Source organism: Tinamus guttatus, unplaced genomic scaffold (assembly GCF_059628265.1).
Source record: "Tinamus guttatus ecotype Peru unplaced genomic scaffold, ASM5962826v1 Tinamus_guttatus_pri_ptg000546l, whole genome shotgun sequence".
Classification (NCBI taxonomy): Eukaryota; Metazoa; Chordata; class Aves; order Tinamiformes; family Tinamidae; genus Tinamus; species Tinamus guttatus.
In genome coordinates, this window is record NW_028289080.1 from 2,074,787 (window position 1) to 2,097,373 (window position 22,587).

The 22,587-nt window shown below is 59.1% G+C and overlaps 3 protein-coding genes across 6 annotated transcripts; all 3 read left to right on the forward strand.

Annotated features, from left to right (window-relative positions):
• The first annotated feature begins 177 nt into the window (after positions 1-177).
• Positions 178-6,239, forward strand: LOC104571935 (aldehyde dehydrogenase family 3 member B1). The gene is made up of 9 exons (XM_010219070.2): positions 178-333; positions 2,430-2,540; positions 2,652-2,772; positions 2,911-2,996; positions 3,278-3,359; positions 3,561-3,947; positions 4,242-4,408; positions 4,709-4,808; positions 6,046-6,239. Exons 1-9 carry the CDS (start codon positions 238-240, stop codon positions 6,237-6,239), a joined length of 1,344 nt encoding a protein of 447 aa, XP_010217372.2. The 5' UTR covers positions 178-237.
• A 1,524-nt stretch (positions 6,240-7,763) lies between these two features.
• On the forward strand, positions 7,764-15,715 carry LOC104571934 (aldehyde dehydrogenase family 3 member B1). 2 transcript variants are annotated; one of them, XM_088534297.1, is made up of 8 exons: positions 7,764-7,808; positions 11,748-11,868; positions 12,026-12,111; positions 12,440-12,521; positions 12,598-12,984; positions 13,207-13,373; positions 13,972-14,071; positions 15,522-15,715. In XM_088534297.1, the coding sequence occupies exons 1-8, from the start codon at positions 7,779-7,781 to the stop codon at positions 15,713-15,715; spliced, it is 1,167 nt and encodes a 388-aa protein (XP_088390423.1). In that variant the 5' UTR covers positions 7,764-7,778. The 2 variants fall into 2 exon arrangements, with proteins under 2 accessions (XP_088390423.1, XP_010217371.2); XM_010219069.2 differs by lacking the exon at positions 7,764-7,808 and adding an exon at positions 11,472-11,582.
• A 1,793-nt stretch (positions 15,716-17,508) lies between these two features.
• Positions 17,509-22,415, forward strand: LOC104571939 (NADH dehydrogenase [ubiquinone] iron-sulfur protein 8, mitochondrial). Of its 3 annotated transcripts, XM_088534292.1 has the most exons (14): positions 17,509-17,670; positions 17,845-17,955; positions 18,041-18,161; positions 18,327-18,412; positions 18,601-18,682; positions 18,920-19,306; positions 19,490-19,656; positions 19,742-19,841; positions 20,882-20,926; positions 21,004-21,066; positions 21,162-21,251; positions 21,783-21,955; positions 22,047-22,175; positions 22,282-22,415. In XM_088534292.1, exons 1-14 carry the CDS (start codon positions 17,509-17,511, stop codon positions 22,411-22,413), a joined length of 1,848 nt encoding a protein of 615 aa, XP_088390418.1. In that variant the 3' UTR covers positions 22,414-22,415. The 3 variants fall into 3 exon arrangements, with proteins under 3 accessions (XP_088390418.1, XP_088390416.1, XP_088390417.1); XM_088534290.1 differs by lacking the exons at positions 20,882-20,926; positions 21,004-21,066; positions 21,162-21,251; ... (1 more) ...; positions 22,047-22,175; positions 22,282-22,415 and adding an exon at positions 19,916-20,110; XM_088534291.1 differs by lacking the exons at positions 17,509-17,670; positions 17,845-17,955; positions 18,041-18,161; ... (3 more) ...; positions 19,490-19,656; positions 19,742-19,841 and adding an exon at positions 20,452-20,507.
• The last annotated feature ends 172 nt before the right edge of the window (positions 22,416-22,587 follow it).

Consider the following 22,587-nt stretch of genomic DNA (forward strand, 5'->3'; position numbering starts at 1 on the left):
ACCTGGGTGTCCAGACTCCCTGCCCTCTCTCACAGACCTCCCCAAGCTCCAGCTGGGTCACGGGACAGGGGTTGGGGTGGCACGGAGCTCCTCTCCCTTGTCACCCAGTGTGCCAGGGGGTGGGACAGGGCATGGAGCCAGGGCTCCCTCTGATACCCGCGTGCCCACAGCGGGAACCCCTACGCGGGGCTCGTGAGCCGCCTGCGGGCGTCGTGGCTCTCAGGGAAGACGCGGCCCATGGAGTACCGCATAGCCCAGCTGGAGGCCCTGGGCCGCTTCCTGGACGAGAAGAAGCAGGACATCATGGAGGCCACCGCCCTGGACATGCACAAGGTGAGGGGCTGGAGTGCCTGGCATGGGGGTCCTCTCCTCAGGGTCTAGCATCTTCTCCTGTTGGGTCCTGCATCTGCCTGGGCACAGGCATGGGGGGCCCTGGGTTCCAGCATCCCCCTCCATCGGGTGTCCCGCCAAGAGGCTCCCCACAGCCCTGTCTTAATGCAGGGGGTTGCCCAGATACCCTTGACAAGTAGGGTGCAAGGGGGCTGTCGTGGGGCACCTCGAGGTGCTCCGAGTGCTGGGTTCCTGCAGGGAGGCGGGAAGCATCTCCCTGCCTGGAGATGGACGTGGCCCGGCATCAGCAAGGCCATCAGCGCTTGGTCCTGCCCACGGGGCTGTCTCCCCACCCCATCCTCCAGCCCCGTCCTGGCGTCACAGAGCTTTTCCTGCCCACTTTAATCCTGTCTTGGTCCTGGCCTCATTGTAGAGCGCCAGCTTTTGTAAGCAGCACCCTACCCACGGAGCTGCAGAGCTTCGCCCTCCAGGTACACCCAAAGCAGCAGCAAATCCCAGGTGGCCTCACGTGGCCCTCGTGGTGTCCCGGGTGTGGAAAGCTACATCCTAGGATGCTGCTCACAGACCCCGTTGCAGCCGGGCTTAGCAGCACTGGGCAATGTGCTGGCTTTGCGCATTCTTCCACGGGCCATTCGGAGCTTGCCCCGGCTCTGGTGGCTGCACGGTGGCACTGATGGGGACGTGCCAAGGCTTTGGCAAGGCTCTGAGTGTTGTGACACCCCGATGATGCCCCTCAAGCTGCCAGGATGATGCCCCTCAAGGAAAGGGGGGCGTTTGCACCTTTGCCACGCTCAGCAATTTCTGCTCACCTCTTCTCCGGTCAGGCGCAACAGATGTTGGTACCCAGTAGTGGTAGCACTTAGACTCAGAGGATTTGTGCCCGTGGGTGTATCAGTGCATTGACCATGCCCTCAATCAGGGGTTTCACCATTCTCTAATCTCCCAAGGCTTGTAATTGCCTAGTTTGTTTGAGGTGGGAACATTCTGCTTCAGCAAGAGGTCGATAGGCATCAGAACTGGAAGTGTCTTGTGAATCCTAATTGTATGTCATTAGGAGCTGGTTTGCCAGTAATGGGCTTGTTATGCAGTCAGGCCTTCATAGTTAGCTGGACAATTCATCTGGTCTTACGTATCAGAGGTGGGTGCCTCGGCCCCAGCTGATGATGGAAAGAGCCTGGATGACCGCAGACTTAATGTCCCATCTTCCAACCTTAATGTCCTATGGAAGCCTTATTTTTGCCGGCAATTGCTTCCTCCACCTAAAAAAATGCAGCTATCAGCCTGGGCTGAGAAAATGGCCCGTTGCTTCATCACACATCCAATGTGCTGCCTTAGCACTCATCTCTATCAGCTCCACATCACGGAGGCGGGATGTGTCCGGATGGTTGGGTGGTGTTGAGGACCCAAAGCTGCAAGCACAGCTAGTCTCACCATTGCTATTGCATCAATGCAAGGACCAGCCACGTGCAGGAAATACCTCTGTAGCCCCTGTGACTCCAGCTCTTGGAGCCAGCCAGCACATCCCTCCCAATAATGGTCAGGGTAGTCACTGCATCTCCTGCCAGGTCAGCTTGATGGAATCTGATGAGTCTATTTAATTCACTTATTGGGATGTTTTACCTGATGTGCCTTTCCCAGCCGGGGCAGACTTGGATGCTCCAGAAGCTTGGAGGAATTCCTGCATATCTGTCATCTGTCAAATGATTGAGATCTTGCTCCTCTATATTTCTCCATGAATAGAATAATTTCAGGTTTCCTGCATGGGCTCAGCCTTCAGAAGGCAGATGGGAACTTTGCTTCCCCCTTGACTGGTGACAGTGCTCACTCCCCTCTGCGCTCAAGTCTCTGTTATCAGATGAGCTTAGGAAGCAATTCAGTTGGGAGAATTTCTCAGCCCAAATACCCATTTTCATTAAATTTCAGGGTGTGTGATATTCCTCAGACCTTCATCTCAGGGATCTCATAGGCAGTGGGGCCCTTTGGGGGCAGAGCAGAAGAGCACGGACAGGTCTCCTGGGGATGGGGTAGAAAGCGGGCACGACGTCACGAGTAATCCTGGCGGTGCTCTGTGTCCCCAGCCGTTCTTTGAGGCCTACTTCACCGATTTCCTCCTCTGCAAAAACGAGCTCAACGACACCCTCAACAACCTGTGCTGCTGGATGAAGGATGAGCATGTGGAGAAGAGCCTGGTAAGGAGAAGGAAAATGGCAAGCAGAGAGGTGGAGAGCAGTGTGTGTGCATGATGCGAGGCAGGGCAGGGGGCGGTAGGGACGGTGCTGATGCTGTGGCTTTTCTCGCAGGTGATGCAGCTGGACTCAGCCTTCATCCGCAAGGACCCCTACGGGGTGGTGCTCATCATCTCCCCCTGGAATTACCCCATCCACCTCTTCCTCGTGCCCCTCATCGGGGCCATCGCTGCGGGTGAGTCTGGGCTGTGCCAGAGCTGAACCCTTCCTCTGCACCAGAGGATCCAGCCTGTGTGGTGGCAGTGCCTGGGGCTGGAGTGCCAGGGGCACTGGCTGTGTCACTGCTCTCATGTCCTGCCCATCTCCCCACCAGGTAACTGTGTCATTGTCAAACCCTCGGAGACAACCAAGCACACCGAGAAACTCGTGGCTGAATCGCTGCCCTGTTACCTGGACAAGGTATCAAATGTTCCCTGTGCTTGTCCCTGTCCCTGTCCCATTGCCAGGGTGTTCCCGAGCCCTTCACATTGATCTGTGCCCTATGTATGCCAGGCACTGTGCCTGCCTTGTGCCCCATAGCTGCTCCCTGTTCCCAGGTGGCTCCCATGCCAACCTCCTCCACCCTCAGCCCATGTCCCCATGCCTGGCCATCTTGGATGCTCTTTGTGGGGCTGGGGGCAGCGCGGGCCAGGCTGATAGATGCTCATAGAGGGGTGGGGACCCTTCCTCTCGTGCTGCAGGACTGCTATGCCGTGGTGACCGGTGCTGTGGAGGAGAGCACAAAGCTGCTGGAGAACAAGTTTGACTACATCTTCTTCACTGGTAAGTGCCAAGAGCTAGAGCTGAGCCCGGTGTGACTGCTGCTTCCTTGTGCCAATTGGGAGAGGATTCCCACCACACAGCTTCATCACCCTCACCTTCAAAGAGGGAGGGAAGCAGCCTGGCTGCAAGTGCAAGGTCCCCTTCCTGGTGGGGCTTGATGTGTGTCCCGCTGGGTTGCAGTCTGTCTCTCCCTGTCCCCAGGCAGCCCTCGCGTGGGCAAGATCATCATGACGGCCGCCGCCAAGCACCTGACCCCGCTGACGCTGGAGCTGGGGGGCAAGAACCCCTGCTACATATCTGACTGCTGCGACGTGCACAACGCGGCCAGGCGTGTGGCCTGGGGGCGCTTCTTCAACGCAGGGCAGACCTGCATAGCACCCGACTATGTCCTGTGCAGCGTGGAGATGCAGGAAAAACTCATCCCTGCCCTGCGCAAAGCCATTACGGAGTTCTACGGCCCCAACCCGAAGGAGTCCCCCGACTTTGCCCGCATCGTGGGGGACAAGCAGTTCCGTCGTATCCAGGCGCTGCTGTGCAGTGGGCGTGTGGCCATCGGAGGGCAGGCGGACGAGAAGGAGCGCTACATCGGTGAGGACACAGGGATGTGGGTTGGCATGCGGGGAGCAAGGGCACATTGGCCACGGGGACGTACGATGGGGAAGCAGGGATGGTGTGAGTCACAACCACCAGGGAGTTTCTGCATCAACCTCTAGCCTCAGGGACAACATAGGCATCTAAAAACTGAAGCTTATGGAGAGATGCGTAAGATTCTTTGTTGGAAAAAAGAATTTGCAAAGCGGCACTTTGCTGGCATGGCCTGCGTGCGTGAGACCACCCATTTCTGGGCACTGAGTGATGCGCTGCCATCGTCTTTTTCTGCAGCTCCCACGGTACTGGCGGATGTGAAGCCATCTGATCCCGCCATGCAAGAAGAAATCTTTGGGCCCATCCTGCCCATTGTTGTCGTGGCCAACATGGATGAAGCCATTGACTTTATCAATGCCCGTCCGCGGCCGCTGGCCCTCTATGTCTTCTCCTGCGATAACAAGGTGCAACGCATGCATCAAAAAAGGGGGCAAGGAAAATGGAGCTGGAGAGCTAGCACTCACACGCCTGGGAAACGAGGGCATGCTCTTAAGCTCCTTTTGAACTCAGCACCTCCAGGCTCACAGGGGGTGGTGGTGGAGCTGGGTGATGTCTGGTAAGAGCTGCCCATGATGTGTTCATCCGTGTTGGTGCCCCATGGATTTTGGCTGGAGCAGACAGGCTGGTCATGGATTAAGAAGTGCAGCTCGAGGTGCAGGGACGAGGTCTGGGTGACACGTCTGTCTTCTCTGCTTCCCTCCCAGGTGGTGAACCACGTGCTGGAACGCACAAGCAGCGGTGGCTTTTGTGGAAATGACACCCTGATGCACGTGACGTTGACCTCGCTGCCCTTTGGTGGCATTGGTAGGTCCAAACACCCCAGCCCTGCTTGGTCTTGGCCAACTGTGAGCCAGACGTGACCAGCCCCAACACCCATGTGTCTGAGTCATGCAGGCCTTGGTGAGACAGGGTCCCCAGGGCATGGGACACCTGAGATCCTCAGCTCCAGGGCGCTCAGCGAAGCCTGCCTATCTCTACAGAAATATCGCTAGGGAAATACTTTTGTAATGCTAAGTGCTTAGAAGAGTGTACAAACCTCTTGAAAATCAGTTTGTGGTACCTTGGAGATCCTCTTTAGGAAAGAGAGCACAGCCATTAGCAAGAAGGAGTTTGCCTTGTATAACATAAGAACTGTTTTCTAAGGTGAAACGCCAGGTCTATCTAGCTCCAGACCCTATCTGTAGCCTTTCTCCCAACTAGATATCCAAAGAGCTTGGGAATACAGAAAGCCACTAACGGTTCTTTCTCAGAGCGTTTCCCCAGGCCCCCAGACACTTTCCCAAAATATTCTCCCAGTCCTTGGGTCTCAGTGTAGATTTTCTAAGGTTTAAGCTCAACATGAAGCAGTAACACTTTTCTTTGGAGAAAGCACAGAGCCAAGTAAGGCAAATGGATAAACTGAACGCAAATGACCTGCTGATCCTGCTAGGTGTTGGTTCATTGCCTACAGAAGAAGCACGGTGTTAGAATGGACTAGGGTGAGGGCGGATGACCACAGTACACTAAGCTAGAGTTAGCTGAGATGAACCATCACCGGTGTCTGGACACTCAAAATAATGGGATATTCAGAGGCTCCATAAAGGACAGACTTGGAGAGAACCATAAAAATAGCCAGCTAACAGAGTAAAAGGCGAATACTTTGTTTAAAAATAAAATCAGTGTTCTGTCCAAGTGAGATGCATGGGGAAGCAACTTCCGTCTTGATAGATGATTCAGACCTAAATGGTCACTGTGGCAGCGAAGCAGCATGAATTCTTTGGTTGACTATGAATTAGGGAACAAGTTTTGATGGTTCCCGTACCTTAACTTTCCTTTATGGAAATGATTCTCCAAAACTGCCTCACAGCATCAGGTAGAGCAGTTTTGAAACAACCTGATAATGCCACCATGTCTGTTAGTCCCTCTCCTGTCACCAGTGTCATCCCTCAGCATGAGCATTTCCCTCAGGAAGGCCCATAGCCGTATTTTCCTTGTATTTATTGCCCTGGAGTGGGCACGAGCAGAGAGCTGCACAGACTCGGGCCTGTGCTGTTTGTTGCAGGGAACAGCGGCTTGGGGAAATACCACGGCAAGTTCACCTTCGACACCTTCACTCACTACCGTGGCTGCCTGCACCGCTGCATGGGGCTGGAGGCCATCAACTGCCCGCGCTACCCGCCCTACAACCAGCAGAAGCTGGGCTTGATGACGACCGCCTTCGAGATCAAGCGCAAGGGCATGTGCACCCTGCTGTGAGGGCTGCCCGGTGCCACCCATGCTGGGGCTGGGGAGAAGACCTCCTGGCCTGCCCTCCACATGGGCCCTAGAAGCCCTGCCACTTTCTGGCCTGCTCCTCCCGTCCCTGCAGCAGTCCCCAGGTCCCTTGCCATGTCCTTTGTCTCGCTGCCACCCCTACACGTGTAGGACAGTGGGGACAGACATTTGCATCCAGCCAGCCCCATTTGCTTGCTCCTCGCCAGCCTCCTCTGCTCTGGGCCATTTGCCATGATGGACAGATCTGAAACAACACAAATTTTGTTTGGAATGTCCTGATTTCCTGCTTTCTCACCCTACGTTTCTCTTCCCAGGAGAGAAATGATCTCCTGGGTGCTCAGGACCAACAGTTAGCTCCATCTCTCCAGTACGATGATCTTTTTCTTCCAGGTGAACCTTGCTCTCCCTACTTTCAGTGTCAACTGCCCATTCTGCCTCCACGTAACCTTGCCTTTAGTAAAGACTTTGCATTGAGCTCTGCTGTTTGGCCTCATCCTACGCCACCTTTGCCCAGCCTTTTGCTGCCCACCTGGGGTCTCTCAAGGGAAGGAGTTTGGGGCACAGAGAGGCACCAGGGGAGGCTGATGGGGGGGGTCTCCACCAGGCCGGGTTGCTGGTGCGTGTCTGGCAGCGCCGGTGGTTCGGCTTGATGTGGGGCAGAGCTGGTGCTGACTCAGCGCCGGAGAAGCCGCGATGGGGAAGAGGCTCCAAAGGGAGCAGGAAGCTGGCAGTGCCGCAGCCCGGCCCCCAGCCCACAGCACCTGGGGGAAGTCTGGGTGCCCGCAGCCACGCGCCGCATTTCTCCGTGGGTCCCGACGCAGCTGGAGGGAGGCAGCGGGCTCCCGTGTGGGCTGCATTCTCCTGTGGCAACGTGCGCAGCCGCTCGCTGAGCCTGACCGCGGCGGAGCGGTGGTGTCCGAACAGCTGCCCCGGCCTGTGGACAACCCCAGCGTCACCTGCCCTGTGCCTCCTCCGGTGGCACCATGGAGGCCAGCAGCTCCTTCTCGCGTCTCGACGTGCAGCAGCCCCTCAAGCCGTCTGGCCAAAAGCCCCTGGGCTACAGCAAGAGCAGCCCCGCGGGCAGCAGGGTTGGCAAATCGTCAGGGGCTGATGGAGGCAGCGGGAAGGGGGGCACAGACAGCGATGCCGTCAGGTGAGAGCAAAGGGCAGGGGCAGAAGGGAATCGAAGCATGGGAGGCACCAGGGGCTCTTTCTCCCAGCAGCTCGGGAGGTGGCTGGATGCTCTGCCTTCTCCCAGGGGCTCTTGGGCTCCAGTTTGATCCTGGCGCAGGGACAAGGGGAGACACAGAGCTCCTCTCCCTTGTCACCTCGAGTGCCAAGGGTTGGGACAGGACACGGAGCTCCCTCTGACACCCACATCCCTGCAGCGGGAACCCCTACGCGGAGCTCGTGAGCCGCCTGCGGGCGTCGTGGCTCTCAGGAAAGACGCGGCCCATGGAATTCCGCGTGGCCCAGCTGGAGGCCCTGGGCCGCTTCCTGGATGAGAAGAAGCAGGACATCATGGAGGCCCTGGCCTCCGACACGCACGAGGTAAGAGGCCGGGTAGAAGCACAGGTGGGCACAGGGGTCCCCTCATTGGGGCCTTCCCCTTGTTGGGATCTTGCATCTTGGTGGATGTGGTGCTGGGCAAGGCACGGAAGAGATGTGGGGTCTGTGCGCCCTCTTTGCCAGGGTCCTGCATCCTGCCAGCGCAGGCACAGGGTGTGGGGCACAGGGGACCCCATCAGAGTGGGTCTCTGCCCTAGCCCTGGTGCCCGTGGGCATGAGCAGAGCTGGATGAGGCAGTGAAGAGATAAGACTGGGCTGTGTGTGGAGCACGTCCTACCTCCCCAAAAGCTCATCCCTGTCTCTGGGGAGAGCAGCCCACCCATCAGTGCTACACGAGCCTGGCTGGCTTGGCCCAGCCTCTTGACTTGGACATCAGGCCTTCCCTTCCCTCAGCCACAGCCCTTTTGCCATCTCTCACCCACAAATCCCAGGACGGAGCTGACACCAGGGCTCCACTCGGCCAGTCCCAGCGGCTTGGGACACGAGCGCTGGGCCAAGCAGCAGATATCCTGGCCTTCTCCCCTGTTCCCAAACAGCTCTCCTCTTCTCTAGCCAGGCGAGCCCCTGAGGAGCACAAATTCTTGCCAAGCTCTTCATGTGCTCCCCACCTTGGGCTTTATGCTGAATATTGGCCCTTCTCTATTCTTCATGGTTACGCAGGGTTGAAGTCTCCTAGCCTGGCTCTGCCTAGTATTGGCTGCATCCCTGCCTCTTTGCTCCCTTTATCGTGCTTATGTCAGGGTCCCTGAAGAAAGAGCCAAGTCAGACTCATCCCATGCATCCCATCCTGAAAAAGCTCAAGCCTCCTGAGCTCAATAGTTTCCCCTTTGGGAACGTCTTGTTTTACCACAGGCAGGCCCTTATGCATTATACGGGGCTCATCACAACCTTTTGTTCTCTATCTGAGTTCATAATTTCCCTTTTGAGAAGCTCTCAATCCTTTATCAAAGCCTGGATAGACAAGATCCGGATTTTTTAACCAGTTTTTGAGCAGCCAAAAGGAGAACCAGATTAATGCTTGGTGACATTCAGGAAACGTGTGCTACATTTTCCCCCATTCTCTATTTGCTTCCATGATTTCAGTGCCTTTTGTTTCTAAAAGTGGGCTGTAGCCCGACACATTCTTTTGTTGGGAAGAATGAACCTGGAGACACTGCCCATGCCTAGAGCAGCAGTCTTGGAGCTGGTCCCAGACAGACATTCCCTCTATGGAAGGTAATGGGAATGGGGAGTTGACACCTTCCCTTCCTGACTGTTCAGAGAGTTTTGAAAATATATTTGGATAAGGTCTGGTCTTGCACTGGCTATAGATCAATGCTCGTTATGCAAGTCCAACTCTCAACATGAGATAAGTTACAGTCAACAACTACTTTAACTCAAGAAAAAATGATACATTTGGAGAAACTCCAATGATAAGCCCAAGAAAAAGCAATGCTATTAGAGATTAAAATTTGGGACATGACATAAATCTTCACAACAGTGTAATCTGAAAGAAGAAGAGCACAAACAAGCATTGCATGAATGGAGCTTTGGCTGACCATTATGCAGCCCTGTGCATGCTTGAAATTGGTGAACGATAAAGGTGAAGGAGTATGAGTGCGGATGCCTGTGTTTGTGTTCACAAGACACCTCAATTAAAGAAGATGCAATGAATAGTACCTGGCATCAAATATGCTGACACGGACATTGTATTACTGCGTGAGAACCATGGTGTTGCATGACCCGTAACTCATTAGAGCAACTGGGTATGACCTGCCATTAGGAAAGTGTCTGGCTGTCAGCCCAGGCAGAGCACTGCTGTGTCACCCCGCGTGGCACCCAACGTGCGCGTCCTTGCGCGCGTCCTCAGGGCAGTGCGTGTGGGATTTACTTAAGGGCGCACGTGTGTGTGGGAATGCTCTTAGGCAACCTACTAGGAATACCCAGCTCCTCCTTTTCCTGAGGAGCCAGGAATAGCAGGTCTTGAGAAAGCTGGGAGCTAAAAATTGCTGATGGGCTTCTCCACCTCTCCACCCTTGGTAAGAAAAAAATGCCACTGCCGAAAGCCTTTTTCATAAACCAAGTAGGAATGCTTTGCTGGACATGGTTTTCTCTCCATGTGCCCATACCAAATCCAGGTTGTCAGCACCTTCCTCAGGGTTATGGCCCTGCAATAGCTGAAGCTTTGCCAAAGGTCCCAGCTTACATATGAGCATAAGGACAGAGTATTGAGTAAGATCGAAGGTCTGTCTAGTCCAGGATGCTTAGAAACAAGGCAAATATTTACAATACTTTCAGATAGTCTCGCAGCCTCTCACAATTTGTGTCTTAGAAACATCTTGAGCTAGACGTGGTTTCTATATATTTAATACCAACAGCCTGGGTCATGAATCCCTCTTCCATGATCTTATCCAGTCTTCCCTTGAACCCATGCGAACTTTTACCACCTGCAGTGAGCTGAGCCAAGTGTTATTAAGACACAACTTAACTACACATTCTGTGAAGAAGCACTTCTTTTTGCTTGCTTTAAGCTTCATTTGCTACTCACCACCTTTTCTGTGGGAAAATCCAGCGTGCAATGAATTGCTACCCCTTCTCTGCAGACCACGAGGATTTTTTTTTCCTGAATATTTTTCCAAGAGTACTTTCCATGGAGAGAAGTGCCTGCACGTTCAAGACTAAGCGGCAGGGTTTTAAGACTAGTATTGCGAAACCCCACTGATGAGAACCTCCTGTAGAGTCCCAGGCTCTTGTTCATCTATCTTATTTTATTGGAGGATGTAGGATATTTATTGTAATATTCTGCAGCGGTCAGGAGCATCTCTGGATTCCTGCACCTTCCTTTTTCCATTTCTTTAAACGATGTCCCAGACACAGCATTTTCTGGCCTTCTGGACTCTTTCCCACCCTTCTTTTCCAGAGATAAGAGTGAAAGGGTTGCAGCCTGCTTCGGTTTCCTGCATCCCTTGGATGAAACCCAGCAGGTCTAGCTGACCTGAAGACATTTGGCTTGCCTAAATATTCACTGTCCCGTTCCTCTTTCTGGCAGGGCGGTATTTATTGATAGTGCCAGCTGTGCTTAGTCAGGTAGCTGCAGTTCCCCTTTTCTTGGATGCTCCAAAACCCACTCAGTGCCGTCCTCTGCTCACGTTGCCTTCCTCTCTCGTGAGCAGACCAGCCCTTTTCTCAGTCTAACTTTTCCCAGCCTCATGCAGAGTCATTTCTTGCTCCCCGCAGCACCCTTTCCCAGATGCATCTCATTTGTACCTCCCAAGCTCTGCTTTTGTCTCAGTGTGGACAAACTCTATTTATTCTCCTCTTTCTCTGCCCAGCCAGACTCGCCTCCCACTAACTTTTTCTGGGGTCTTCCCACTTCCCTTCAGATTTCCTTTCTCTTATTTTAGCTAGCAGGCCCTTTGAACACAGGGATACTTTACCTCTGTTTTGCCGTTTACCTCGGTTTTGCTGTTCTCCTTGCTTTCTAGGCCCAGTGGTTGCATCTCCTTCCTCTGCTTTTTCAACTCATTCTATCAAAATTTATGCAGTTACGTGGGGAGTTTGGGTCCCCAAATCATGTGTAAACTGGGAGAAACCACAGGAAAATGCAGGGTTACCGGGGGAATTGCCTCTGTTGTCCGTCTCATGCGCAGTGCTCTGTGTCCGCAGCCAGCCTTTGAAGCAGAGTACTGCAATATCCTCCTGTGCAAGAATGAGCTCAACAACACTCTTAACAAGCTGGACACTTGGATGAAGGATGAGCACGTGGAGAGGAATCTGGTAAGGGGAAAGAGCAAGAGGAGAAGGGGGGAAAGGATGCACCCTGGCAAGGCTGAGCTGTGTGGGATGGAGAGGTTGTGGGCAGCAAGACCAACGTGTGGAAAGTTGTGCTGTTCTGGACCTATCCTGAGAAGAGCATTGCTGATGCTGCGGCCTTTCTTGCAGGTGACGCAGCTGGATACAGCCTTCATCCGCAAGGACCCCTACGGGGTGGTGCTCATCATCGCCCCCTGGCCTTACCCCATCTACGTACCCCTCGTGGCCCTCATCGGGGCCATCGCTGCGGGTGAGTCCGAGCTGTGCCAGAGCTGAACCCTTCTTCTGCACCAGAGGATCCAGCCCGTGTGCTGGCAGTGTTGGGCACTGGGAAAGGGATCTGGGGCAGGAATGCCAGGGGCACTGGCTGTGTCACAGCTCTCATGTCCTGCCCACCTCCCCACCAGGTAACTGCGTCATTGTCAAACCCGCGGAGATACCCAAAAACACCAAGGCACTCTTGGCTGAAGTGCTGTCCTCCTACTTGGACAAGGTAAAAAGTGCTCCCTCCACTTGTCCCTGTTCCATGGCCAGGCCATTCCCATGCCCTGTGTGTAGAGCTGTGCCTTGTGCCCGCCTTGCATGCACCAACAGCATAGCTGGCGCCCGTTCTCAAGCGCTTCTTCCAGGAAATGTGGTACTGAACTAGCTGCAAGTCCCTTGCCCCTCTGCACAGCTGGCTGTTCTGCACACTCAGCTGCTCTTCACAGTCCTTAACTCGTGCCCAGGGTCCCTAGGTGCCCCTTGTGGGGCTGGGGGCAGAGTGGGCCAGGCCGATAGATGCTCACAGAGCGGTTGGGACCCTTCCTCTCACATTGCAGGACTGCTATGCCGTGGTGAGCGCTAGCGAGGAGGGGACCACCAAACTGCTGGAGAACAAGTTTGACTACATCTTCTACACCGGTACGTCCTGACAGTGGCATTTGATGTGTGTCCCTCTGTGGGGTCCCTGCTATGAAATGTCTGTCCCTCCCCTCAGGCACTCCTGCCATGGGCAGGATCATCATGACGGCTGCCGCCAAGAACCTGACCCCAGTGATGATGGAGCTGGGGGGTACAAATCCCTGCTACGTATCTGATAACTGCGAGGTGCACATCGTGGCCAGGCGGGTGGCCTGGGGGCGCTTCTTCCATGCCGGGCAGACCTGCGTGGCGCCCAACTACATCCTGTGCAGTGCGGAGATGCAGGAGAAGCTGCTGCCTGCCCTGCGTGAGGCCATCACTGAGTTTTATGGCCCTGACCCGAAGGAGTCCCCCGACTTTGCCCGCATCACGGGGGACGAGCAGTTCCAGCGCATGCGGGCGCTGCTGGTCAGCAGGAACGCGGCCATTGGAGGGCAGACGGATGAGCAGGAGCGCTACATTGGTGAGGACATCAGAGCTCGAACTTCATATGGGGCTGTTCCTTCTTGGGCCTGGCTTTGGGAAGGAGGTCATGAGCACAGGGAAGGCCTGGGATTTGCCTGGCAATCTGGGAGGTTGATAAGACCTCCTGTCACCTGACACATTGTGGGAAGAGGATCAAGGTGACTTCTCCCATCCGTGTATATAGGTGATGAATTCCAGTTTCCTCTTTTGTCTTTTCCAGCTCCCACAGTGCTGGTGGATGTGCAGCCCTCTGATCCCATCATGCAAGAGGGCATCTTGGGGCCCATCTTGCCCATCATCACCGTAACCAGCGTGGATGAAGCTATTGATTTTATCAATGCCCGTGAGCGGCCCCTCGTTGTATATGTCTTCTCCTCTGATAAGAAGGTAGGGTGTACAGGCTGGAAGATGCACCTAGAACAACAGGGCTGCAAGAACTGGCTGATGTCCCTGGCCATGCTCCGAACATGTTTAACACCAGCTGTTCCTCCTCCTCTCGATAGAATAACGACTGGCAGGGCTGCACAGCCACGCACAGATGGGAACTCCCATACGGCTGTGAGCGCTGAGCGGGCCTCCAGAGCCACGGGATGTGCAAGCGTTCCTTGCTCTGGGCTCAGGGAAGGGAACTGAAGTCCAGATACCTTTAGCTGAGGTCTGGGTGTTATCAGTAGGGTCGCATGAACTTCAGCCTGTGATCAGTTCCTCGTCTGAGACTGAGGCACGACAGGGCCTGCTGGCTGAGAGCAAGAAGCTCTCCGAGGCCGAGGTCTGGGTGTACAGGGGCTGCTGCTGGAGTTGCCTGGTGTCTGCCAAGCGCTGCCCATGGTGGGAGGGCTTTACTGGCCTCAGGTATGTTCAGCCACGTTGGTGCCCCATGGGTTTTGGCTAGAGCAGAAAGTCCTGAGCATGGGGGAAGAACTGCAGCTCGAGGTGCAGGGGCAGGGTCTGAGTGTCACATCTGCCTTCTCTGCTTCCCTCCCAGGTGGTGAACCAGGTACTGGACCACACGAGCAGCGGTGGCTTTTGTGGAAATGACACCCTGATGCACATGACGTTGACCTCGCTGCCCTTTGGTGGCATTGGTAGGTCGAAACGCCCCAGCCCTGCTTGGTCTTGGCCAACTGTGAGCCAGATGTGACCAGCCCCAACACCCATGTGTCTGAGTCATGCAGGCCTTGGTGAGACAGGGTCCCCAGGGCATGGGACACCCATGCCTGCGTGTCTCTCCTACTCGAAACATCTTGGGATTGATGACAAACTTTTGCCATTTGCACCTTCGCCCTTTTCCCAAACATTCCAGAAGCCTCCTCCCCAGTGAAAACCCATCCCTATTACCTGGTCACAGCCAGAAGCTGGCTGTGTTGTAAGCACAGCTGGGCAGGAACCCAGGGCAGAACCCACCTGCCCCCATGGCAGATATGAACGTTGTAAAAAGCCATCTGCGTCCAACCTAGCTGTGTGGAATTACTCTTTAGTGAAAGGACAGAGAGGGCACGTCTGGACTATGATACTTCTGACTCATTTTGGATGTCTTCTTAGGTTTTTTTTTTTTTTTTTTTTTTTTTAAATCCATCTCTTTGGAGAGGAAGGAGCGTAGATGGTAGAAACATTCATTTGGTCAGATGAGCTTCACTCTGTGGGAACACGCAATAGCCTGAGCTATATATTCCACTCTGCAGTTCAGCTGGATGGGAACCACGCAGTGACCTTGCTCCACACAGCGGCTGTTGGCAGAAGAGAGATTGGACACAACCCACCAATGACTAGGATTTGCGTGTTATCAGGAAAACAGAGCAGTTCACAGAGTTTTACCACATCAGTTAACAGCACGCAGCAAGATTTCCTTATTTTCGTCCCTCCAGCCTGCCTGGCTTGCTTCCAGGCAGCCAGCTTTCACTTCCTGAGAACAATTCTACCTTTTCTTGGGAATGGGTGTGAATGCTGCCTGAGTCAACCTCACTGATGTTTCCTTGTCTCTGCTCTGCCATGGACTTCTGTCCAGGTCACTTGTTACCAGGCAAGGTTTTGTGCTCAGTAAGGTACTCAGTTTCCAAGTTAGCACAAAAAGAGAACAGAAACTTGAGAGCAGATGCTGGAAGCAGCTACAAAGGAGGAGCTTAAGACAGAAACAAAACCAGCTTTATTCACACAGAATCACAGAATGGTTGAGGTTGGAAGGGACCTCTAGAGATCATCTAGTCCAACCGCCTGCTCCAGCAGGGACACCCAGAACATGTGGCACAGGGAGGCATCCAGATGGGTTTGGAAGATCTCCAGAAAAGGAGACTCCACAACCTCTCACCAAGCGTTTCGGGTGCTCCAGTACTTCTGGCTGCAGCAGCTGGGTTCCTGCCCACCCAAACCACCTCCAGCTTCTGCACTGCTCCTCTTTAGTCCTCCCTGCAAGGAGGTCTCGGTCTCCATCGCCAGTCCTGATGCGAGCGCCTTCCCCGCTGGCCCTTGGCCTTCTCTAGGAGCAGCGGGTTGGTTTTGGGTCCTGTTCAGCAGGCCCCACCGTGCTGTGTGTTGCAGGGGAGAGCGGCATGGGGCTCTACCACGGCCAGTTCACCTTCGATACCTTCTCGCACCATCGTGGCTGCCTGCAGCGCACCACAGCCCTGGAGCCCGTCACGGCGCTGCGCTACCCGCCCTACAACGCACACAAGACGGGCCTGGTGCGCGTTGCCTCCGAGCTCAAGCGCCAGGGCGCCTGCACCCTGCTCTGAGCGGGGCTGCCCGCCAAGGGGGCCTCCGGTGCGCTTTGCGGGGCCACCCTTCGTCCTCTGCGCTGCGCAACCCGGCGGCGCTTGCAGAACCCAGCCGCCTTGCTAGAACCTCGTCCCATCTCCACAGGCTCCTCCCTCTCCAACGGAGCCTCCTCCCTCTCCAAGGGAACCTCCACAGCCTCTTCCCTTTCCTGCTCCATGGATAGGCCTGTGGGGTACATGAGAGCCCTTCCTGTGTAGGGCCACCAAGAAGGGGGCAGGGTCACCAGGAAGGGGTGTGGTCACCAGGAAGGGGGTGGGGCCAGGGGGCAGAGGTGTGGCCATCAGAAGGGGGCAGGGCCACCCAGAAAGGGGTGTGGCCATCAGGAGGCAGGCGTGGCTGGGGTAGGGGCGGGAGCACAGAGATGGGGCAGGACCCAGGGCAGGCAGGGCACCCCTGCGCCCACGGACGCCCTCCCCGTGCCCCACATGCCCCCACCTACGATCCTTCTGCCCCACGTGCCCCCTGTGCCCTGCGTATGCCCAGAGATCCACACATCCTGTGCCTCATAGGCCTCCCTGTACCCTACCCATGCCCCGTGCCCCACATGCCTCTCGGCACCCCAACACGCATCCCTGTACCCCCAACCTACTGTTTCCTGTGCCCCACACCTCCCTCTGCCCCAATTCCCTGCCCTATGCCCCAACGCCCCCATATTCATCATGCTCTATATGCCCCCCCAGCCCCCTGTGCCCTGACACTCCCTGTTCTCCTCATGCCCCCTGTTCCCCACCAGCCCCCTGTACCCTCACAGCCCCTCTGCCCCACACTCCTCCCCGTGCACCACATGTCTCCACTCCCTCCTTGCCCCGCTCCTCCCCGGGCTGCTCCGGGTACCCGCGGGTGCCGGAGTGGGCGGCAGCAGAGGCTTGGCAAGAAGCGGGGGCTCTTTAGGGCCGCCCAGAGGCAGCTCTATGGCCACTGGCCAGGCCCTGCCCGTCCCGGCTCCTCTTGACTCCGTGCCCTGCCCCAGGGGACGTGTCCGGGGCTGGGTTATTTTCTTTCTCCCCTGCCGAATGCGAGCAGGGGACGGTCCTGGGCGCGAGTGGCTCTTCCTGCCCGCAGTTTGCCCTCTCTTATCTTGCCCAGCCTGAGGACTTGGAGGCAGGCGACTCCACGGGGAGCCCAAGGCGAGGTGAGGGAGCCCGGGGGGGAGCCCACAGACGCCTTGGTCAACGCAGGATCGCGACTGGGATGAAGTCAGGGATCACTCTCACTCCTCCCCACCGCGTCCTCCCCGCTGCCAGGCTCCTTTTCCCCATCCCGCCGCTTTGCCCACTCCGGCGCTGCCTGCGCACGCGCTCAAGGCCGCGGCGCCGCCTCGGGCACCGCTTTGGCGCTTCCTGCCCGCCTCGCAGAAGGAGCAGAGCTAATAAACGGCACCCTCCGCTGGAGGACCAAACCCGTGTGCCGCGTGCGTCGCACCCCGCCCGGGGGGGACACAAGGAGCTGCCTCCTTCCCTGCTGGGTGACATCCAGCCGAGCGGGGTGTCCTGCGCCCTGCCACACCACCCCCTTCGCTGTGGGTGCTGCAGCCCATGAGCATCCCCAGCTGGGGAGAGGGAACTGGGGCGGTTTTGCACATTCCGGAGGGAGGCTGGGCTCTGTGTGTGCAGGGAGCGGCGTGTGCGGCTTGGAATTGCTCCGGGATTTAACCCCTTGCGGAGCCTGAGCCCCCTCCGCTGGCACCACATGAACCTCACCTCCTGCTGGCAACCCCAGGCGCCCTGAGCCTCCGTGCAGCCCTCACGTGATGAACCCCTACACGGAGCTCGTGAGCCGCCTGCGGGCTTCGTGGCTCGCGGGAAAGACGCGGCCCATGGAGTTCCGCGTGGCCCAGCTGGAGGCCCTGGGCCGCTTCCTGGATGAGAAGAAGCAGGACATCCTGGAGGCCCTGGCCTCTGACATGCGCAAGGTGAGGCCAGACTCCTGCCAACAGGCCTGGCTTTCGGGGGATGCCGCCTGGTAACTCCCTTCCCAAAGGTGCTGGACAGTCCTTGGCATGAGGACCCATGGCTGTCTCCATGGGGCATCTGTGGGGCTGTGCCTGTGGTGGGGGGCACCGTGCTGACCTCCTCTGTGCCCCCAGCCCTCCTTTGAGGTGGAGATCTCCGAGATCTCCATCTGCAGGAGTGAGCTCAACCATGCCCTGAACAATCTGGGCAGCTGGATGAAGGATGAACACGTGGAGAAGAACTGGGTAAGAGCCAGCGGCCGGGCCACTCTCGTTGGGGTAGGCACAGAATGTGAGCAAGGGGCTCCTCACACTGTGTTTCCCTCCCCAGGTGACGCAGCTGGACTCAGCCTTCATCCGCAAGGACCCCTACGGGGTGGTGCTCATCATCGTGCCCTGGAATTACCCCATCCACCTCCTCCTGGTACCCCTCATCGGGGCCATCGCTGCGGGTGAGTCTGGGCTGCGTGTGCCCCATGCTGGGGCTCACCAGGACCTCAGCGTGGAGGTACCCTGCTGTCCTCCCTAGGGAGGCGAGGAGGTGGCTTTAGACCAGGGACAAGTTCTCAGCATCCCAATGCTGAGATTCTTATTGGGACGGAGCCTCCATCCTGCAGGTAACTGTGTCCTCATGAAACCCTCCGAGATCAGCAAACACGTGGAGCAGTTAGTGGTCGAGACGCTGCCGGGCTACTTGGACAAGGTAGGAGATATCTCTGTCCTGGCCCCCTTCCTCTCCGTTGGCTGCAGCAGGACTGTTCCTAGACATCTGCCCCTCTCCCAGCTGCTGTGGGTCCTGCCCCACACCTCTACCCCTCGCTGCTCAGCCCTCGTCTCCCACCCCACGCGCTCACTCTGCTCCTGCCCCCTGCGCTGCTGCCTGCACCGCAGGACTGCTTTGCAGTGGTGCCAGCTGGCGTGGAGGAGACCACCAAACTGCTGGAGAACAAATTTGACTACATCTTCTTCACTGGTACGTCCTCAGGGGACGGGGTCCACCGCTTGCACCTGATCCTCTTCAGGACAGGGATGGGAGTGTGGCAGCCAGCCCATGCCCAGAGCCGCGGGCAGCGATCTGCCCTGTCTGCCCTCTGACCCTGGTGGCACTCAGAGCACTTGAGAGCCGAGAGGGACAGTCCTCAGAGGGGGCCCCAACGCAGGGGGCAGCGCCGTGGCGCTGGGCGCTCAGTGCTGCCCTCCATGTCCTCAGGCAGCTCCTCCGTGGGCAGGATCGTCATGATGGCCGCCGCCAAGCACCTGACCCCGCTGACGCTGGAGCTGGGGGGCAAGAACCCCTGCTACGTGTGTGACACCTGCGAGGTGCACAACGCGGCCAGGCGCGTGGCCTGGGGGCGCTTCTTCAACGCGGGGCAGACCTGCGTGGCGCCCGACTACGTCCTGTGCAGCCCGGGCATGCGGGAGAAGCTGCTGCCCGCCCTGCGCGAGGCCATCGCCGAGTTTTACGGCCCCGACCCGAAGGAGTCGCCCGACTTTGCCCGCATCATAGGGGACAAGCAGTTCCAGCGCGTGCGGGCGCTGCTGGGCAGCGGGAACGTGGCCATCGGAGGGCAGACGGATGAGCAGGAGCGCTACATCGGTGAGGACACAGGGCCACGGGGGCTGCAAGCTCCCGCTCCCCACCACGGCGGCTGCTCTGAGGGGCTGAACTCACCCCCCCAACACGCACGACCCTTCGAGGGGGCGGTTGATCCCCCCGGCAGGGCCGTGCGGATCCCGCGCGGAGCCGCTTCCCATGGCGGGAACGCTCTCCTTTCCGCAGCGCCCACGGTGCTGGTGGACGTGGGGCCGGAGGACGCCATCATGCAGGAGGAGATCTTCGGGCCCGTGCTGCCCATCCTCACCGTGGCCAACGAGGACGAGGCCGTCGCCTTCATCAACGCGCGCGAGCGCCCGCTGGCGCTCTACGTCTTCTCCTCTTCCAAGAAGGTAGGAGCCGAGCCGGGCCCCCGGCAGCGGGGTGGAGGCGGCGCGGGGCAGACGGGAGCCCCCCGCGTGGCCCGGCCGCCCCCAGGTGCTGCAGCGCGTGCTGGAGCGGACGAGCAGCGGCGGCTTCTGCGCCAACGACACCGTGATGCACATGACGCTGCCCTCGCTGCCCTTCGGCGGCATCGGTACGGCCGCCCCCCGGTCCCCGCGCCCCGGCCGCGGGGCTCCCCACGCCTGACGCGGTGCGGGCTCCCCGCAGGGCACAGCGGGCTGGGCCGCTACCACGGCCGCTTCTCCTTCGACGCCTTCTCGCACGCGCGCGCCGCCCTGCTCCGCGGCGCCGGCCGCGAGGCCCTCAACGCGCCGCGCTACCCGCCCTACGCGCCGCGCCGCCTCCCGCTGCTCCGCGCCGCCGCCGAGACCCGCCGCGCCACCGCCTGCGTCCTCCTCTGAGCCGCCCGCAATAAAGAGCCGCCGCCGCCATGGCCGCCGGCCCCGCGCCGGCCTCGAACCCGCGGCCTCGTGTCTCGCCGCGCCGCCGCGCCGCTGCCCCGGGCGCCCCCGCCGCCCCCGCCGCCCCCGGCCCCGCGCCGGCCGCGAACCCGCCGCCCTCCGACCCCCGACCCAGCCAATCGCCGGCGCCGCCGGCCCCGCTCTCCCCCGGGGCAGCCAATGAGAGGCGAGCTGAGCGCTGGCTGGCCCGCCCCCTTCTCCCCAGCTCGCGCCGCCTCCCCGCCCCGGTGCCGGCAGCGCCGCTGCGGCTCTGCGCATGCGCCGCTGCCCGGCGCGCCTGCGCGCTTCTCCTGGGGGGCGGGCGCAGGGGGTCAGGACGCCCGGGGCCTTGGGGGGAGGTAAGAGGGGGGCCCGGACACCGGGGCCCCTCGGCGGGGCGGGGGGGAGCGGGACGCCTTGGGGAGGGGGTCGTGGGGGTACCCGGGATATGGGGAGGGTGTCTGGGTGCCTTGGGGACAGGGCACCCTGAGGAGGTGGGGGGTCCTTTGCAGGGGGGTGCGGGCAGGATGCCGGGTCCTTCGTGGGAAGAGGGGGCAGGATGCCGGGTCCCTCGTGGGAAGGGGGGCTCGGGACGCCTGGGTCTCCTTTGCGGGGTTCCCTACGGGACGCGCGTGGTGCCGGACGCCTGGGCCCCTCCGCGGCCCCGCTGGAGCTCGCTGGGTGCCAGCCCCGCGGTGCCAGGACGGTGCTGTCCCCGCTGTCCCCGCTGCAGGACGGGACATGGCGCTGCGCTTGCTCTGCCGGGCGGCCCGCACAGGTGAGGGCCCTGCTGGGCACCCGCTCCCCGCCGGCTCCCTGCCTCGAGTCGCCTCCGACCCCTCTCCGTTCCCCTAGGCTCTCCGGGCAGCCCGTGCTACCTGCGCCCGCTCAGCACCGGCACCCCCAGGGAGTCCTACAGTGAGTGCCGAGGCCGGGCGCGACCCGCTCCCGCGGGCAGGGGCTGCGTCTCCTTCCCCCCACGCCCCACGGGGATGGTATCTTTCTCCCTGCAGAGTACGTGAACGTCCAGGAGCCGGCCATGGACATGAAGGCGGTCACCGACCGGGCTGCGCAGACGCTGCTGTGGACGGAGCTCTTCCGAGGTGAGCGCCGCGCGCTGCGGCACGCGATGGCGATGTGGTTCCATGGCGCTGGGAGACCCCTATGGTGTGGCAGACTCCCGCAGCGATGCCGCACGCCGTGCCTTTGCTGTCACGCTGCTGTGCACCAGCAGCAAAGGCAGAAAGGTCTTTTGGGAGCCTGGGCCGCTGTTTGTAGCAAGTCTTGCTGGGTGAGGTGTCTCAGGGCCATGTCCGCTCAAGTTGGAGGATCCCCAAGGAAGGGGATTTCTCCTCTCTGCTCCTTGCTGCAGCTTGCGGCCGCCCTCACAGGGAAGCGTTTCTCCTGACGGGACCTTCCTGTGTATGTGCGGCCACCCATGCTACCCCCGGGCAGCTCGGAGAGGCTGGGAGCAGATTCTTCCATCCCTGCCCCTCAGTTCCTGCTCTTCTGTGGGCTGCACGAACCCCTCTTGCCCTGGCCTCTTGGCCTCCTTTGGGGCATCCTGTGGGGAGCCCTGTCCTTTGCCCCGCGTGGAGTGGTCCCTCAGCTCTTTTTCCTCCGTCCCCCTCCAGGCCTGGCCATGACTCTGAGCTATCTCTTCCGGGAACCTGCCACGATCAACTACCCCTTTGAGAAGGGCCCGCTGAGCCCGCGCTTCCGCGGCGAGCACGCGCTGCGCCGCTACCCGTCCGGCGAGGAGCGCTGCATCGCCTGCAAGCTCTGCGAGGCCGTCTGCCCTGCCCAGGTGAGCGGCTGCGCGGAGCCCTCCTCCTCCTCGTTCTCGTCCTCGTCAGGCCGGAGCAGGAGCTGAGCGTGTCCCTTGCCCTCCGCGCCAGGCGATCACCATCGAGGCGGAGCCGCGGGCGGATGGCAGCCGCCGCACGACCCGCTACGACATCGACATGACCAAGTGCATTTACTGCGGGTTCTGCCAGGAGGCCTGTCCCGTGGATGCCATCGTGGAGGTGAGCAGCTCCGCGGCGGCTGCTGCAGGAGGGTCGGCTGTGCCAGCGGAGGCGAGGGGCGAGGCGGGCACCGAGGGAGAGCTGCTCCTTATCCTGCTCCCGACAGGGCCCCAACTTCGAGTTCTCGACGGAGACGCACGAGGAGCTGCTCTACAACAAGGAGAAGCTGCTCAACAACGGCGACAAGTGGGAGGCGGAGATCGCGGCCAACATCCAGGCCGACTACCTGTACCGGTGACCGCCGGAGCCCGCGCGGCCGCCGCGCCGCCTCCTCCCTGACCCCCTAATAAAGGGCCTGGGGTGTTGCTGCAGCCCCCGCACTGGGGGCGCCGGCCCCTTCCTAACTCAGAGCTGCTGCTTTTTTCTTTGCGTCCGTGGGCGGGTGGGGACGGCAGCGGGGATGGAGCCGACG

Excerpts from the sequence above, each read along its gene's own strand:
- LOC104571935 (XM_010219070.2), top strand. The coding sequence starts at position 238 with ATGGAGTACCGCATAGCCCAGCTGGAGGCCCTGGGCCGCTTCCTGGAC. Across the intron at positions 2,773-2,910 it reads CATCGGGGCCATCGCTGCGG|GTAACTGTGTCATTGTCAAA; the intron begins GTGAGTCTGGGC and ends TCTCCCCACCAG. Across the intron at positions 4,409-4,708 it reads TCTTCTCCTGCGATAACAAG|GTGGTGAACCACGTGCTGGA; the intron begins GTGCAACGCATG and ends CTTCCCTCCCAG.
- LOC104571934 (XM_088534297.1), top strand. The coding sequence starts at position 7,779 with ATGGAGGCCCTGGCCTCCGACACGCACGAG. Across the intron at positions 11,869-12,025 it reads CATCGGGGCCATCGCTGCGG|GTAACTGCGTCATTGTCAAA; the intron begins GTGAGTCCGAGC and ends CCTCCCCACCAG. Across the intron at positions 14,072-15,521 it reads GCTGCCCTTTGGTGGCATTG|GGGAGAGCGGCATGGGGCTC; the intron begins GTAGGTCGAAAC and ends TGTGTGTTGCAG.
- LOC104571939 (XM_088534292.1), top strand. The coding sequence starts at position 17,509 with ATGAACCCCTACACGGAGCTCGTGAGCCGCCTGCGGGCTTCGTGGCTC. Across the intron at positions 18,162-18,326 it reads CATCGGGGCCATCGCTGCGG|GTAACTGTGTCCTCATGAAA; the intron begins GTGAGTCTGGGC and ends TCCATCCTGCAG. Across the intron at positions 18,413-18,600 it reads TGCCGGGCTACTTGGACAAG|GACTGCTTTGCAGTGGTGCC; the intron begins GTAGGAGATATC and ends CCTGCACCGCAG.